At 36.8% G+C, this 17,400-nt stretch overlaps 1 protein-coding gene and 1 pseudogene across 1 annotated transcript in view; one reads left to right on the top strand and one right to left on the bottom strand.

Moving 5' to 3' along the window:
* The window catches only part of LOC145296191 (uncharacterized), an 86,808-nt gene extending 82,797 nt beyond the window's left edge, over positions 1–4,011 (top strand). The window contains exons 5-6 of the mRNA XM_080142401.1: positions 1,205–1,721; positions 3,235–4,011. Coding sequence (XP_079998527.1) covers positions 1,205–1,721; positions 3,235–4,011 — 1,294 coding nt within the window. The remainder of the gene's footprint in view (positions 1–1,204; positions 1,722–3,234) is intronic.
* A 4,228-nt stretch (positions 4,012–8,239) lies between these two features.
* On the bottom strand, positions 8,240–8,467 carry LOC145296529 (U2 spliceosomal RNA; annotated as a pseudogene).
* Positions 8,468–17,400: the final 8,933 nt, after the last annotated feature.

The following is a 17,400-nucleotide window of genomic DNA, read 5'->3' as shown; positions in this document are numbered from 1 at the left end:
GCGGCTTGGTTCCCACCAGTTTTGGTAAATAGCAAACAGGATCCTGAACAGAAGCGTGTGTCCTATCCCAATATCATCAACAGATCTGAGGTAATCTCGTCAGCATCAAAGCCAAACTCTTTGCCAAGAACTTTGCAGCTAATTCTACCCTATGTGACAAAGGCTGTCAGCCACCCGTATTTCCTCCTGTATCAGAAAACATGCTATGCAACGTACAAATATATGGGCATAATGTTGCCAAACTAATCAAAATCCTTGATTCCAGTAAAGAAACTGGCTCTGACGGCATTAAAATTATAGTGCTGAAAAAGCTTCAACCAAAATTAGCTCCGATACTTACAAAGTTATTTACGTGTTGTCTTAAAAAGAATTGCTTCTCAGCACTCTGGAAAATCTTATCAGTATTCTCTGTATTTAAGAATTCCGGTGATCGCTCATCTCCCTCTCAGTAGAGTTCAATAAGTCTCCTGTATGTCATGAGTAAGTTACTTGAATCTGTGTTAAATAGAGAAGTAGTCAATCACCTCAGCAATAATAAACTTCTTAGTGACATGCAATATGGTTTCCGTTCTGCTAGATCTACAGCAGATGTGCTTACGGTTACATTCCATAGGACTAGACAATATTTCAACAGAGGCTTCGTTTCTAGAGCAATTGCTGCTGAAAAATCAAACGCCTTTTCAATAACAATATTACATGTAGCAATAACAATGTTGCATATAGAAATAACAATGTTGCATATAGCAATAACAATGTTACATATAGAATAAAGATGTTGCATGTAGCAAAAACAATGTTGCATACAGCAATAACGATGTTGCATATAGCAAAAACAATGTTGCATATAGCAATAACAATGTTACATATGGCAATAACAATGTTACATATAGTAATAACAATGTTAGATATAGCAATAACAATGTTACATATAGAAATAACAATGTTGCATGTAGTAATATCAATGTTGCATATAGCAATAACAACGTTGCATATAGCAAAAACAATGTTACATATAGCAAAAACACTGTTACATATAGCAATAATAATGTGGCATATACAAATAACAATGTTGCATATACAAAAACAATATTTCATATAGTATTAACTATGTCGCATATAGAAATAACGATGTTGCATAAAGCAAAAACAATGTTGCATTTAGCAAAAACAATGTTGCATAAAGCAATAACAATGTTACATATAGCAATAACAATGTTACATATAGCAGTAACAATGTTACATATAGCAATAACAACGTTGCATATAGCAATAACAATGTAACATATAGCAATAACAATGTTATATATATCAATAACAATGTTACATATAGCAATAACAATGTGGCATACAGAAATAACAATGTTGCATATAGCAATTACAATGTTATATATAGCAATAACAATGTTGCATATAGTAATAACAATGTTACATATAGCAATAACAATGTTACATATAGCGATAACAATGTTACATATAGCAATAACAATGTTTCATATAGCAATAACGATGTCGCATGTAGTAATAACAATGTTGCATATAGCAAAAACAATGTTGCTTATAGCAAAAACAATGTTATATATAGCAATAACAATGTTACATATATCAATAACAATGTTACATATAGCAATAACAATGTTGCATATAGCAACAAGGATGTTGCATATAGCAATAACAATGTTGCATATAGCAATTACAATGTTGCATATAGCAATAACAATGTTGTATGTAGTAAAAACAATGTTGCATATAGAAATAACAATGTTGCATATAGAAATAACAATGTTGCATATAGCAATAGCTATGTTGCATATAGCAATAACAATGTTATATATAGCAATAACAATGTTGCATATAGTAATAACAATGTTACATATAGCAATAACAATGTTACATATAGCGATAACAATGTTGCATATAGCAATAACAATGTTTCATATAGCAATAACGATGTCGCATGTAGTAATAACAATGTTGCATATAGCAAAAACAATGTTGCCTATAGCAAAAACAATGTTATATATAGCAATAACAATGTTGCATATAGCAAAAACAACGATGCATATAGCAATAACAATGTTGCATATAGCAATAACAATGTCACATATAGCACTAACAATGTTACATATAGCAAAAACAACGTTACATATAGCAATAACAATGTTTCATATAGCAAAAACAATGTTGCATATAGCAAAAACAATGTTACATATAGCAATAACAATGTTTCATATAGCAATAAAAATGTTGCATATTGAAATAAAAATGTTTAATATAGCAATAACAATGTTACATATAGCAAAAACAATGTTACATATAGCAATAACAATGTTGCATATAGCAATAACAACGTTACATATAGCAATAACAATGTTTCATATAGCAAAAATAATGTTGCATATAGCAATAACAATGTTGCATATAGCAATAAGAATGTTATATATAGCAAAAACAATGTTACATATAGCAATAACAATGTTTCATATAGCTATAACAATGTTGCATATAGCAATTACAATGTTTCATATAGCAATTACAATGTTGCATATAGCAATAACAATGTTACATATAGCAATAACAATGTTGCATATAGAAATAACAATGTTTCATATAGCAAAAACAATGTTGTATATAGCAAAAACAATGTCACATATAGCAATAAAGAAGGTTTCATATATCAAAAACAATGTTGCATATAGCAATTGGCCCTGTCGGTAGGACATTAGAATAAGCCGACTGCCCCCTGCAGAGGGAAAATGTCCCTCAATTGGGGTCTCGGATATGACCTTAAAGTATATCCAGGTGTGAGGCCCCAGCTGGTGGGCTTTGGGGAGTGTGGAGCCACCCTTTAATTACCATTGCTCCCAGGTCCCCTCTGACCCGGAGTGGTAGTACCGGCTAGGGTCCCAACTATGGGTTAAATAGAAACCGACGTGAAAACAACAAATATATTCTATTTTAAAAAATTTTCTTCAAAATCTTTGGATTAGGCATTAAATTACCCGAAAAGGGTTCATATGCCGTAAAACAAAAACAACAAACCAACAAACCAACCAATCAACCATATAGCAATAACAACATTGCATATAGTAATAACAATGTTGCATATAGCAATAATAATGTTGCATGTAGTAATAACAATGTTGCATATAGGAATAACAATGTTGCATATAGAAATAACAATGTTGCATATAGCAAAAACAATGTTGCATATAGCAATAACAATGTTGCATATAGCAAAAAAATGTTACATATAGCAATAACAATGCTGCATATAGCAATAGCAATGTTGCATATAGCAATAACAATGTCACATATAGCAATAACAATGTTACATATTGCAAAAACAATGTTGCATATAGCAATAACAATGTTGCATATAGCAAAAACTACGTTACATATAGCAATAACAATGTTACATATAGCAATAACAATATCACATATAGCAATACCAATGTTACATATAGCAAAAACAATGTTGCATATAGCAATAACTATGTTGCATATAGTAATAACAATGTTGCATATAGCAATAACAACGTTGTATATAGCAATAACAATGTTACATATATCAATAATAATGTTGCATATTGCAATAACAATGTTGCATATAGTAATAACAATGTTGCATATAGCAATAACAATGTTTCATATAGCAATAACGATGTCGCATGTAGTAATAACAATGTTGCATATAGAAAAAGCAATGTTGCATATAGCATTAACAACGTTGCATATAGCAAAAACAATGTTGCATATAGCAAAAACAATGTTATATATAGCAATAACAATGTTGCATATAGCAAAAACAACGATGCATATAGCAATAACAATGTTGCATATAGCAATAACAATGTCACATATAGCACTAACAATGTTACATATAGCAAAAACAATGTTACATATAGCAATAACAATGTTGCATATAGCAATAACAATGTTGCATATAGCAAAAACAATGTTACATATATCAATAACAATGTTCTATATAGCAATAAAAATGTTGCATATTGAAATAAAAATGTTTAATATAGCAATAACAATGTTACATATAGCAAAAACAATGTTACATATAGCAATAACAATGTTACATATAGCAAAAACAATGTTGCATATAGCAATAAGAATGTTATATATAGCAAAAACAACGTTACATATAGCAATAACAATGTTTCATATAGCTATAACAATGTTGCATATAGCCAAAACAATGTTTCATATAGCAATAACAATGTTGCATATAGAAATAGCAATGTTTCATATAGCAATAACAATCTTGCATATAGCAATTCCAATGTTGCATATAGAAATAACAATGTTTCATATATCAAAAACAATGTTGCATATAGCAAAAACAATGTCACATATAGCAATAACAATGTTACATATAGCAATAAAGAAGGTTTCATATATCAAAAACAATGTTGCATATAACAATTGGCCCTGTCGGTAGGACATTAGAATAAGCCGACTGCCCCCCTTTCAGAGGGAAAATGTCCCTCAATGGTGGTCTCGGATATGACCTTAAAGTATATCCAGGTGTGAGGCCCCAGCTGGTGGGCTTTGGGGAGTGTGGAGCCACCCTTTAATTACCATTGCTCCCAGGTCCCCTCTGACCCGGAGTGGTAGTACCGGCTAGGGTCCCAACTATGGGTTAAATAGAAACCGACGTGAAAACAACAACTATATTCTATTTTAAAAAATTTTCTTCAAAATCTTTTGATTAGGCATTAAATTACCCGAAAAGTGTCCATATGCCGTAAAACAAAAACAACAAACCAACAAACCAACCAACCAACCATATAGCAATAACAACGTTGCATATAGTAATAACAATGTTGCATATAGCAATAATAATGTTGCATACAGAAATAACAATGTTGCATATAGCAAAAACAATGTTGCATATAGCAATAACAATGTTGCATATAGCAAAAACGATGTTACATATAGCAATAACAATGTTGCATATAGCAATAGCAATGTTGCATATAGCAATAACAATGTCACATATAGCAATAACAATGTTACATATAGCAAAAACAATGTTGCATATAGCAATAAGAATGTTATATATAGCAAAAACAACGTTACATATAGCAATAACAATGTTACATATAGCAATAACAATATCACATATAGCAATAACAATGTTACATATAGCAAAAACAATGTTACATATAGCAAAAACAATTTGGACTTAAGGGTTGCAGAGTAAAAGTGTTTGCTAACATCATTGTGAGAATATGTATTTAAGAGAAGCATTTAGTCTAGAATAAAGGTAATAGTTTTGAAACGGTGATGAAGTGTGCGCATAGTTTCACAGAACATGCTTTATAAGTGGTGAGAGTGAAATAGTTGTTTTGGAAGTTAGTTTCTTATCTTATAGTGGCAGAGAAAAAATCGAAATCATTTTGTATATAAAATATTGCGAGAAAGGGAGAAAGGGAGATAATAAAAAGGGAAAAGAAGTTAGCAATGAATAATTGTCATTTGTTACTACTCTCAAATATAAACAATTGATTTTATCACTGGGTTTATAGCAAACAACATTTGACACACACACACACACACACACACACACACACACACACACACACACACATATATATATACTGTCAGTTTAGTTATATATGTACTAGTGGAAGTAGGTTGTATATATTTGTGTGTGTGTATATATATATATATAGAGAGAGAGAAATAAAAAGGAACAAACTGAGATATGTGTTCATCAACATTTCATCTTCATTTCGACTCTTCTTCTGGATATATAATCTGAGGTTATTGTTTTCCAGAGGTTAAGTAAGCAATGAAGTTTAACGAGGTTAATACCAGAGTGCTCAATACCGAAGTAGAGCAGGGTATATTCTTTGTTTGTTTTATATAAGCAGTAATATGTTGCTACAAAGTCATGAGCATTTTTTGGTCAGCTAGTTACCAGTAACTAGAGACCTCTTCAGGCGATACGAAAGCAAAGTTTTCAATGAAAATGTCAGGGAGTTTATATCTGGAGGTTCCATCAAATCTTTTGAAAAATAAGATTTGCTTATACGTAAATAAGACCCAATAGGGGTGCGGAATTGAATCTGTGTTGAGATATTGGAATAAATGGGAAAGGATGGGGGAGGGGGCGTTAATAATCGAGATAGAGGTAATGGAAGATTAGAAAGAAAGGTATTCCTATGCATGTTTGATGGCTGCCCTAAATCTTAAACATACTAGTGTGTATAGGTTCAAACAATAGGGAATGTGGATTTAGCGTATCTATGCTAAAAGGGGTTTCAGATTTAACCAGGGTTATTCAGTTATAAAAATGTTTTTAATTTGATGAGACCTTTTTGTGATCAGAAAATGTATGACTTACGTTACACTCTTGTATGTCCCCGCCCCACCACTATCATCCCTACACACATTCGTGAAGAGGTTAAGAGATAAGGAAGACAAGAAAAAATACAAGCGAAAAAGAAAAAAAAAAGACAGAAAGAAAAAAAGAAAGGGGGGAAAGAAGAAGAATGTCTTTGTCCTATCATGTTTAGGACATGTCTATCCCTGCGACTCTCAGTCTACGTGTGTTGCACATGTATTTCTCTGTACTTCTACGTCACGCTTTTCTTTTTTTATAATTTTTACCTTTCCTTTTTCCTCCCTGTGACACCTTGAACATGGCTCGGTCATTTGCATATAGCTGACTGTTGCTGCTGCTGTTACTACTGCTTGCTGCTATATGCACGTCTCCTCCATGTTATACATACTGAAACAGATGTCATCCACATAATTTTGATCTAGCTCAGGTTTTTTTAGCAAAATTATAAAATTATGAGGAGGGAGGTGCAAGAAGGGCGTCAGTTATTTATGTATAATTATGATGTTATGCAATCAAGCAGAAGAAGCCAATTCAATACAACGCATGTAGTATTAGATAACACCTGAATCTGAGATAAGGTGACTTTTCAGCAAATAGAGATTTGCCATGCGTTTCCAATATGTGATTGACTTTGCAACTTTCGTACAGGGCTCAACTAAATTTAGATTTATTTTCTGCATATCACTGTGTTGTTATAAGTAAAGATTTGGTTTTGGAAGAAAATCAGAAGAGAAACTACACGTTCCTTATAGTAAAAGATGGCTGGAAAAAAGAACTAGTTATGTTACAAAGTGAATCACTGTGTGAATTTTTTTTTTACGAGGGAGTCGCCATTCATCAAGGCCCTAAAATCATTCGAGGATAAAGATTAATAAGTGAACGGTGGTCACTGAGACAACAGCACAGGGAGCGTTAAAGGTGGAAACTGGGTAGAATTGGATTATTTAAGGGAACAACTCAACAAGAATTTGTTTACATTAAATTTGAAGATTGTAGTCAGCTAAAAACTAGGCCAGTAGAATGGAGTTCCACAAGCTGACAGTTCTAGAAAAGAAACTTTGTTCATGAAATTTGCATTATGATTTCGAAACAGGTAGAGAATGAGAGAAATTGTTGATAATTATTGTAGTTAGATGAGTGCTTTTTGTGAAAGTTTGAAATTCAGACGCAGTTTTAGAGGTTTAGGAAAGTTTGTATAAAAGGAGTTTTGTGTGTGTTCGTTTTCTATGAACTCGGAAATGCCTAAGCCGATTTTTTAAATTTAAATTATATTAATTATATAAATTAAATTTATTTTATCTACCTTAGAAGTTAGAAGAAAAAAAAAGGTAAAATTAACATATACACACATGTGCGTTGAATTCGGAAGATATAATTAGTTACAAACACGTATAATATCCGATCAAAGAAATCTCTCCACCCCTCCTCCAAATATGGTTAGCCGTGTTACTAGAAGTGCTGTGGTGCGCGGAGCAAGTTAAGTGTTATCCTAAATCATCCTAGTCCTAAAAATACTAACTTTGTTATTTCTTCCCTTTTAAATTTCTTATTTCATTTTGTAATTTTGTAATGTGTATTTTAATAATTTATATATGCCTTTGTCTTTTGTTTTCTTTGCCTAGTTTTAACCCCCCCCCCCAGCAAAACACCAACCACGTTCTCCCCCAGCTTAAATGATAAATTCCACGCTCTGAACTAAGGCTAGAGATACCTTAGGCCGGATAAATTTTCCGAAATTAACACAAACGTGGATTTATTTTTTCTACCATAGAAGTCAGTGGAACTTTGTTTAAGTAATATGCTTAATATCTACAATTGTCATATGCTCGCTTGTATTAATAAAGAGGCCTCGTTGATATCTCAACCAAACCTATAGATATAGCTTATAATTAACTGTTACTATAATTGTACCTATTTACTATGTCTCCCCACGGGACAGAGTTAGACACCAGGGTCGTTTTTTAACGTGGAGAAAAGGTACAAAAATAAAAATTGTCTCAGTCGTGAAGGATTTCTCCTCCACCGAAAGAGAACAAGAAATAGAAGTGCAGCATCTGAAGAACAGATACTACACTTTGATCTTGACCAAAAGGCCAAGGAATGTATAACTGTAACTGAATTCTACAGTGATCTTAGCTGCGTCACTAGGCCTTTTTTCTGAATAGATACAATTTTTTTGTCCCCAACCTTAATGACTGCCTATAAATATGAATTCCGAATCACGACGAAATAATTGTTTCTCTTTACCTCCAAGACGACTGCTTATGTCTAACCTGCATGCAAAATAGGGGAAAAGAAGGGGAAATTTTATCCTTTCTCCCAAGCTAAAGCAATACTTGAAACTCTAAATCCTAATGAAACTTTACTGCATTCTATAAGTTAATAACCCCGACCCTTTAAAGCTAACAATCTACTCTCCCCCCTTTAGTTGCCACTAAAACCCTACATTACACACACCTTAGTAGTGAATCCTTAGCCTCCAGCTCCTAACTTTCACATGCTAACCGCCTAACAGTCATCACTAAACATCTATAAATTTTTACCTCTGACATGCATTAGAGTTCATTCCTATCCAGTTTGGTACTTACCAGCCAAAGTATGCACTCGGATGCAAAGCGATCTTCATTACATAACAATGCCTCTTTCTAGATGGTTTTGCAACGAACAATACGAAACCAAATCCGATACTCCCTGTTATGCAGAACGCTCGATGACTCTTAAATGAAAACTGACATTATCTCCCTTCAATAGTAGACACACTAACAAAACTTCTATCTATTTGCATCGATTGAAAACTTGCCCAAATATCTATTTTACTTAATTATACATACGGAATGCGCCATGACTTAAAATGTACCTCCAGTTATACCCTTACTGTACTGCACCTGCATCTTAACCCTCCTAAATCTAAATATACAGTGACTGGGCAAAATTCTTAACACAAATCCTAATACCTACTCACACTATAACGTTATCCTGTACCTAAACTAACATGAAGTTAAAAAATAGAAAAATCTAAAGGTAAAAATCTTAATCCGCAGTAACGCCTTTCTAACAAGCCTACTCACATAACTGCTTCCACTGCATGTCCCTAAATCACTTTGAGGAGTGTAACTATTCATTAGATATATAAGCTCTACAAACTAACCCTGTAACACTAACTAACCACGCGGGGTCACAGAAATAACTGGACTAGGACCCAGGCGCGGAGAAAACCCTCTCAGGGCTGATGGACCCAGTAGATTTTCCCAGATCACCCGTCTAGGAGAAGGAAAACTCTGAAACTAAACTAAAGGGGAGGGAGGCCTCTCCAGTCTTGGATGACAACCTTCCTAGAGCTGGTGACTCAAACAAATTACCAGTCTGCAAACCTAAATTGCTTAAGGAGTAGATAGCCTGTCTATCACCCGGCTTCCATACTCCTTCTTTGCCTATTAGTTAGGCGCAGAGACACTATCACAGTGAATCGACAAAACACTTAGTGGTAGATCTTGTTTCTTGTCTAGGGCAATGAATGCCGTTTCCCCACTCCTGACACATCCCACCCCTCAAAACTGGGCACTTGGGAGTGCTTGAGTATCACACATGCCTGTGCAATTAGATTAGGGTGACCTTCCTCTGATGGGTTGAGGCGACCGGATTGACAGTTCCTGGCTCCTGTTTCCGACTGGTAGTACAGGAGCCCTAACTCTTTGGTAGCACTTAGAGCAGTTGCTCCATCAACAGTTGTATAATATTGGGGTGTTTGTAGTGACATGTCGTGCATGGAAAGGGACCATGCACTCACCCCCGATGGGTTTTCCTGAGGCCACAGTCCTAGTTGAAGAAAGGTCAGCTAGTGGTCTACTTTTGTTGCATGTCTGATACCCTGCATAACCTCTTGTTCAGCTACCCCTTGCCTAACTGAAACTCTTTAAAAACACGATGACAGTACAATAAAAAAAATAAGCTTAAACCAGGCCTAGGGGCAAACAAATTCAACTTGCCTCCTCCCTTGAGGCTTGCATTCACTAACATCCGTGGGCTTAGAACTAATTTAGCTGAGGCTGAAGCATTTCTCCTAACAAATACCCCGGATATCTTAGCACTAAGCGAGACTAACCTACACTCCTCCATCCCCTCTAACTACTTTAACATGCCTGGCTATCTCCCACTTTGCCGTAAGGACTCTGACAGACATATGCATGCACTTGGAGTCTACATTCGTAACACCCTCCGCCTGACTAGAGAAAAAAATCTAGAAACGGACGATCAAGCCTTTATGTGCTTTAGACTAAACATACAACATAACATTAGCTACTTTTATTTTCTTCTACCGCTCTCCCTCGACCCAGGACTGCACCATAATAAACAAAGCCTCTGACAGCATAGACACAGCACTCTCCCTCGACACTAGCGCACAAGTACAGGTATTTGGTTACTTTAATGTTCACCACAAAAAGCTTGGATTCTCTACTCACACAGATGCAGCGGGCACCACAACACATAGCTTCGCTATATCTCACTCCCTATCACAAATCGTTATGTTTCCAACCCGTTTCCCTGACCAGCAAAACAACATGCATCACTTCTAGATCTGTTTCTGACCACAGTTCCCGAGGATTGTATAACAAATGCTGACAGCCCACCCGGGAACGCTGATCATGCAGTGATAATAGTCGAAATCGCCCTAAACTCTAGACCCAAAACTGAAGAGCCAGTGCTCAAAACAACGAGGTATTATAACAAGGCTAACTGTGCAGCCATCTGAGATCTTATCAGAGATGCCCCATGGGGAAATATTTTTTCTCTTCCACTTGTGCAAATGAGACCACTGAATGGTTCAAAACAGCAATTGAAGCACATATTCCCATGCGGAAATTTTATAGCAAGCCCCACTCTCCCCAATGGTTTACTTCTACTTGCGTAACTGCCATTGCTCAAAGGCAACATGCATACCGCAGATTTAACCGACATAAGTCCAGTTCAAACAAATAGAAGTATATAGAAACTAGAAGTAACGTTAAGAAAGAAATAGCGACAGCTAAGAGAGAATTTACTGAAACCACTAAAAAACGCATCGAAGCAAAAAAATTAGGAACTTGTGACTTCTGGAAAATCTACAACAGTGTAGTAGTAAATAATGGACAATCAACAATTACCCCCCCACTAACCAAAAACCACGAGTTTGTTTGCTCAGCAATCGAGAAGGCTAATATGCTTGCCCGTCGGTTTGCCTCAAACTCCACACTGGACCCTTCCAACCACCCCCTACCTGACTCTCCTTTGTGGACAGGCGCCACGCTAGATGATCTAAAAATCACCCCTGCTCAGGTGCATGCTATCATAAAATACCTTGACACTTCAAAAGTATGTGGACCCGACCTCATCCCAGCTGTGCTATTAAAAAAGTGCTCAGCCGAAGTAGCTCCAGTTCTCTCCAAACTCTACAACAAATGCCTTAATGAATCATGCTTTTCAGGCTGTTGGAAAACTTCTTCTGTGGTACCAGTATTCAAGAATTCTGGCGAAAGAACTGACCCATCAAATTATCGCCCCATTAGCCTCCTCCCACTTTTCGCCAAAATATTTGAGACCATAATTAACCATGCTCTAGTCCGTCACATTACAGATTCTAAACTGCTGACTGACAAACAATATGGATTTAGACAAGCCCATTCCACTGCAGACATCCTCACTATAATCTCTGAACGTATATACCATTCACTGAACAAAGCGGGGGAGGGCAGAACGGTAGCTCTAGATATATCTAAGGCCTTTGACAGGGTATGGCATGAGGGTCTCCTCAGGAAAATTAAATCATACGGTATCACTGGTAGAATACTAAACATAATTAAATCCTTCTTAGATAAGAGAAAAATCCAGGTTTTCCTCGACGGTTATATATCTAAAAAATATGATATAAATGCGGGAGTGCCTCAGGGGTTTATCCTTGGACCTCTATTGTTCCTAATATTTATTAATGATCTCCCTGACAAAACTGCCTCTGAGATGGGTATATATGCTGATGACACAACACTCTATAACAGGCATGACAGGAAAACAAATGAACACATAACTAAATAAATGGCAAAAACACTAGAGGATGACCTTCAATCTGTAGTGGAATGGGGACATAAATGGATGGTCACATTCAATGCTGCCAAGACTAAACTTGTTTCCTTCAATAATTACAAGACACCTTCTCTGCCACCAATTGCAATGGCCAGTGATTCCCTATCTGAGAATACATCTTTCAAACTGCTTGGTCTAACGTTCACAGGAAACATGAGTTGGAACAATTACATTGAAAACATTGCCAGGGCCACTGCGAAGAAAGTAGGCTCTCTCTACCATGCTAGAAAACTACTGACACCTGAAAGTATCCTGTACCTCTATAAGGCCACCATTCGCCTATATATGGAATATTGTTGTCACATTTGGGCTGGTGCATCTGCTGCTAGTCTAGACAAGGTTTAAAAGAGAGTTGCAAATCTGATAGGCCCTGAACTGGCATCAAAGCTTCAGCCTCTGTTCCATCGACGAAACGTTGCATCCCTCTGCCTGTTCTACAAGTATTTTAATGGTGAATGCTCTGACGAACTGCAGACACTTGTGCCCCCACGACGTAGATACCCTTGACAAACCTGACAGGCAGCTAAATCCCACCCCTACACAGTAGAAATACCTAGATGTAAAAGATCTTTCTACCCCAGTAGTTTCTTCCCAAGAACCGCTAGACTCTGGAATTCCATTCCAGGTCCCTGCTTCCCCAACTGTACTGACATGCAGAAGTTCAAGTGTAACGTGAACCGACATCTTGCTGCCCAAATGCCAACATAGTGCCTCAGTAGTTGCTGCCCCTGATAATAGGCCCCTACACCAAAGTGGCAATGGGCTTGTTTGGGGTGAAAATGTAATAAAAAAAAAAATTAATTAAGAAAATGGCTTTAAAATTTACATCGTAGAAATTTTGATTCGGCAGAAAAGGACGATGCATGCATGCATATATATATATATATATATATATATATATATATATATATATATATATATATGTATAAGGAGGTTTGTGTGTGTTCGTTTTCTATGAACTCGGAAATGCCTGAGCCAAATTTTTTCCTAATTTCACATGGAAATACTTGATGTGTTTGAGAGTGTTCTTATGTAGGTTTCATATCAGAAGGCATCTGATAAGTATCTAAAATCGATAATCGAAAAATCCAATTAAAGGAAGAAGTTCATTTTGACCAATGTTAACACTTGTATACAACTAAACATCACAAGTGCATTTGCGACGTTTTATCAATGCACAAGCAAAAAGGCCCAGTCTATAAAACTAACTGTGGATTCTTTTAGAAGATAGGGGCGGGTTCAAAATGAATGTTTCTTTTTAAGGCACAATTGAACCATGATACTTTACTTTTGCATTTTAATCTTAAGGTTGAAGTTATTATTTATAGACAATTTTATATAATCAACAGTAGATTCTCTACAGTGCATTGAAGACTACAGCGTATTGTAAGCTAAGTCACTGTGGAGAGTCATTTTTTTTTTTGTTTTACATAGGCATCACCACATTATCAAGGCCAAGAGGCCACTCAAGGATAAGGGTTAAAGAGTGTACAGTAGAAATTGGACAATATAGTAATCATTAGTAATGAAAATTTGGTAAATTTGATAACTTATATGGAACAGCTCATCAAGAACTTATTTACGTTAGACTTGAAGACAACCATATTGTAGTCAGCCGGAAAGCAGGAAAATGGAAGACAATTCCACAGGCATGCAGTTCTAAGAAAGAAGCTTTGTTCATGGAATCTACGTTTAGGTTTAGGCACAGATAAAGAGTGGGGGGAATTATTGATAGTGTTTACAGCTAGACGAGTGTTTCTTGTGAAAGTTTGGCGAGGGGGGACCATAGATTGAAGCTCAGTCGAACACTTTCCATGAAAATAACGATACATCAGAGACAAACTCGCAACATCTCTTCTGTGAGATAGAGGTTGCAAGGAAGAGAACAGGACATCTCCTACGAGGCTATGAAGTCTATTTTGAACTCTATCAATGCAGGCCAAGTCCTTTCTAGCAGCTCCTGCCCAGATGTGGCAGCAGTATTCCATCCTTGGACGTACCTGGCTCTTATATAGATAGAGAATAGCATCAGCAGTGAGATATCTACCGGATCGATAGAAAGATCCCACCATTTTTCCAGCGGCCTTGGCAACAGATTTGATGTACGTGTTCCATTTAAGATCAGGAGTAATGGTCAAGCCAAGAAGCTTGTCAAAACTTGAGGCCTCCTGAAGACGAGAGCCATTCATTTCAATTGATGCCAGATGTGGATCAGAATGTTGATGATGTAAAGAGAGAAGCTTGGTTTTAGATGCATTAAAAGTAACCAGCCACTCCTTACCCCATTGTACTACATGCTCAAGATCAGAGGAGAGAGAATTGGAGAGAATTGGTCGTTTACTGTCTTAGATGTGCTACCATAAATGGTAGTGTCGTCAGCATAGATGTCTACAAATGATGTAAGGATGTGATTTGGAAGATCATTAATGTAGATCAGGAAAAGAGTTGGGCCCAGGATGGACCTCTGAGGGACACCGGCATTAATACTATGAGCTTCTGATTTTTGCCCCTCAACTACTACTCTTATGAACCTATCAGAAAGAAATGATTTAATAATTAAGAAGACATTTCCAGCAATACCATAGCTAGAGTTCTTATGAAGTAAACCTTTATGCCATACCCTATCAAAGGCCTTAGATATATCAAGAGCAATTGCCCTAGAAAGGTTGCCTCCGTCGAGAGATTTGCTAATCCTATGAGATATAACTGTAAGCACATCTGCTGTAGATCTAGCAGAACGGAAACCATATTGAGTGTCACTAAGAAGGTTATTTTTGTTGAGATGGTTGATTACTTCTGTATTTAACACAGATTCCAGCAACTTACTCATGACACACAGGAGACTTATTGGCATGTACTGAGAGGGGGATGAGCGATCACCTGAATTCTTAAATACAGGGCATACTGATGAAATTTTCCAGGGAGATGGGAAACTATTCTCCTTAAGACAACGTTTAAACAGTTTTGTAAGTATAGGCGCTAGTTGAGGTTGAAGTTTTTTGAGTACTATAATTGGAATACCGTCAGGGCCAGTTGCTTTACTGGAATCAAGGATTTTGATTAGCTTGGCAACATCACGTACAGATATACGTATATCACATAGCGTGTTTTCTGATACAGGAGGAAATATTGGGGGTTGGCGGCCTTGATCGCAAAGGGTAGAATTAGCTGCAAAGTTCTTGACAAAGAGTTTGGCTTTGTCTGATGCTGACGAGATTACCTCAGGTCCATTGATAATAGTTGGGATGGAGCACACGCTTCTGTTCAGGATTCTGTTTGCTATTTGCCAAAACTGGTGGGAACCAAGCCGCTGCTCAGCTACTTTGGACTTAACAGATTGAGCATACAACTCTCTTGCATTCTTTATTACTTTCTTACAATGGTTGCTGGCAGTCCTGAAAGCGGCTTTAGTTTTCATACATCTATTACGTTGGAAACAGTGGAAAAAGTGATTTCTGTGCGCAATGGCAGCAGCACATTCTGGAGAGAACCATGGCTGGCTGCTAGGTTTTTGCTGAAACTTTTTAGAGGGTATGAAACGGTCAATACCTACAATTAACCATTCTGCCAGGTCTAATACTATAGAGGACACATCCTTTTTAAACATGGAATGCAGAGGTAGATCAGATATAAATGTACGGAAGCTATCCCAGTCAGCCTTAGTGTATCGATATACCGTACGATGGAGAGGTACGTCTGGGGACTTATTACATTTCATTTCTATCTTAATTGATACAACAGAGTGGTCGGAAGATCCAAGAGGCGACAGAACAGAAACTGAACATAGTTCAGGGCAAGTTGTGAGAAAAAGGTCTAGTAGGCTCGCATACTGGCCGTCATTGTCGGGCACACGGGTGGGTTCCTGAACAATCTGAGTGAGGTCATAGGCAATGGAGAAATCATGACAGAACCTCCCCTCATCATCGGTCTTGTTAGAGTGGGTCAACCATTCGACGTTGTGAACATTGAAGTCACCACATACGTGAATGTTAGCTGAAGGATAAGCAGATAGGACTTGGTCAATTTTCTCAGATATGCTTTGAAAGATAGTAACTCCGCTGTTATGGGGGCGATAGAGAGTAAATATAAATGCCGTAGTGTGAGCTAAAGCAACCCGGAAGCACATATAGGGTAAGTTAGGATCTTCCCTGGAGATGTCCCTACCACATGGAAAGTTATCCCTAATATAGGCACATATTCCATGCCCATAGCGATCTTGGGGGTCAGATTTAGAAGTTAAGTTAGAGTATCTTTTAATTGCGAACTCTTCTAGGGAAATAGCCTGTCCAATGCCAGTTTCACTTAAAAATAAAAGGTCTGGTTTAGTCTCCTGTAATTGGGTTTCAACCTCTGGAAGGTTAGAACGTAGACCACTGATGTTGGAGAAGGAGACATGGTAGTAGGGGTCTACGTTGGAAGTTGGAGAACCGAGTTTAATCATGTATTTTTTCTTGAAACTTGTCATGATGAATTTTTGGAATTTGTGGACTAGGTCGTCAGATTTACTTAGAGCAGGACAGAGAGCGGAAACTAAGAGAGAAAAAGAAACGAAGAATTTTTTTTTATTTGTAGCTAATGATAAGGTAAAGCCGTAACAATTACCCACTAGTATGGTATCGAGAGGCCCCACCAGAAGCTACTGCATGGTCCAGAATCCATTCACCAAATGGCAATACAGCAGCCCCAGTACTTTGCACTTGCTGATAGGACAGCCTCCTTAGTGGTTAATCCAAGGTTCGGGTCCCTGACTATCAGGCAGATAACGTCAGCCCAGACAAAACGTTTACCTCCAGCACCCTTACTAGTGACATGGCTACAAGGATAGACATAGAAACAGAAAATTTCCGCCATCTCTGCCAACTGTTCGCGCAAAATACTGCCAACCTAGAAAACAGCTTTTTCTTCTCCCTTTGTCAGAAAAATCA

The sequence above is a fragment of the Euprymna scolopes genome, chromosome 16, assembly GCF_053919585.1.
Source record: "Euprymna scolopes isolate OS-2025 chromosome 16, ASM5391958v1, whole genome shotgun sequence".
In the NCBI taxonomy this organism is placed as follows: domain Eukaryota; kingdom Metazoa; phylum Mollusca; class Cephalopoda; order Sepiida; family Sepiolidae; genus Euprymna; species Euprymna scolopes.
This window is presented reverse-complemented; position numbering and strand designations above follow the sequence as displayed.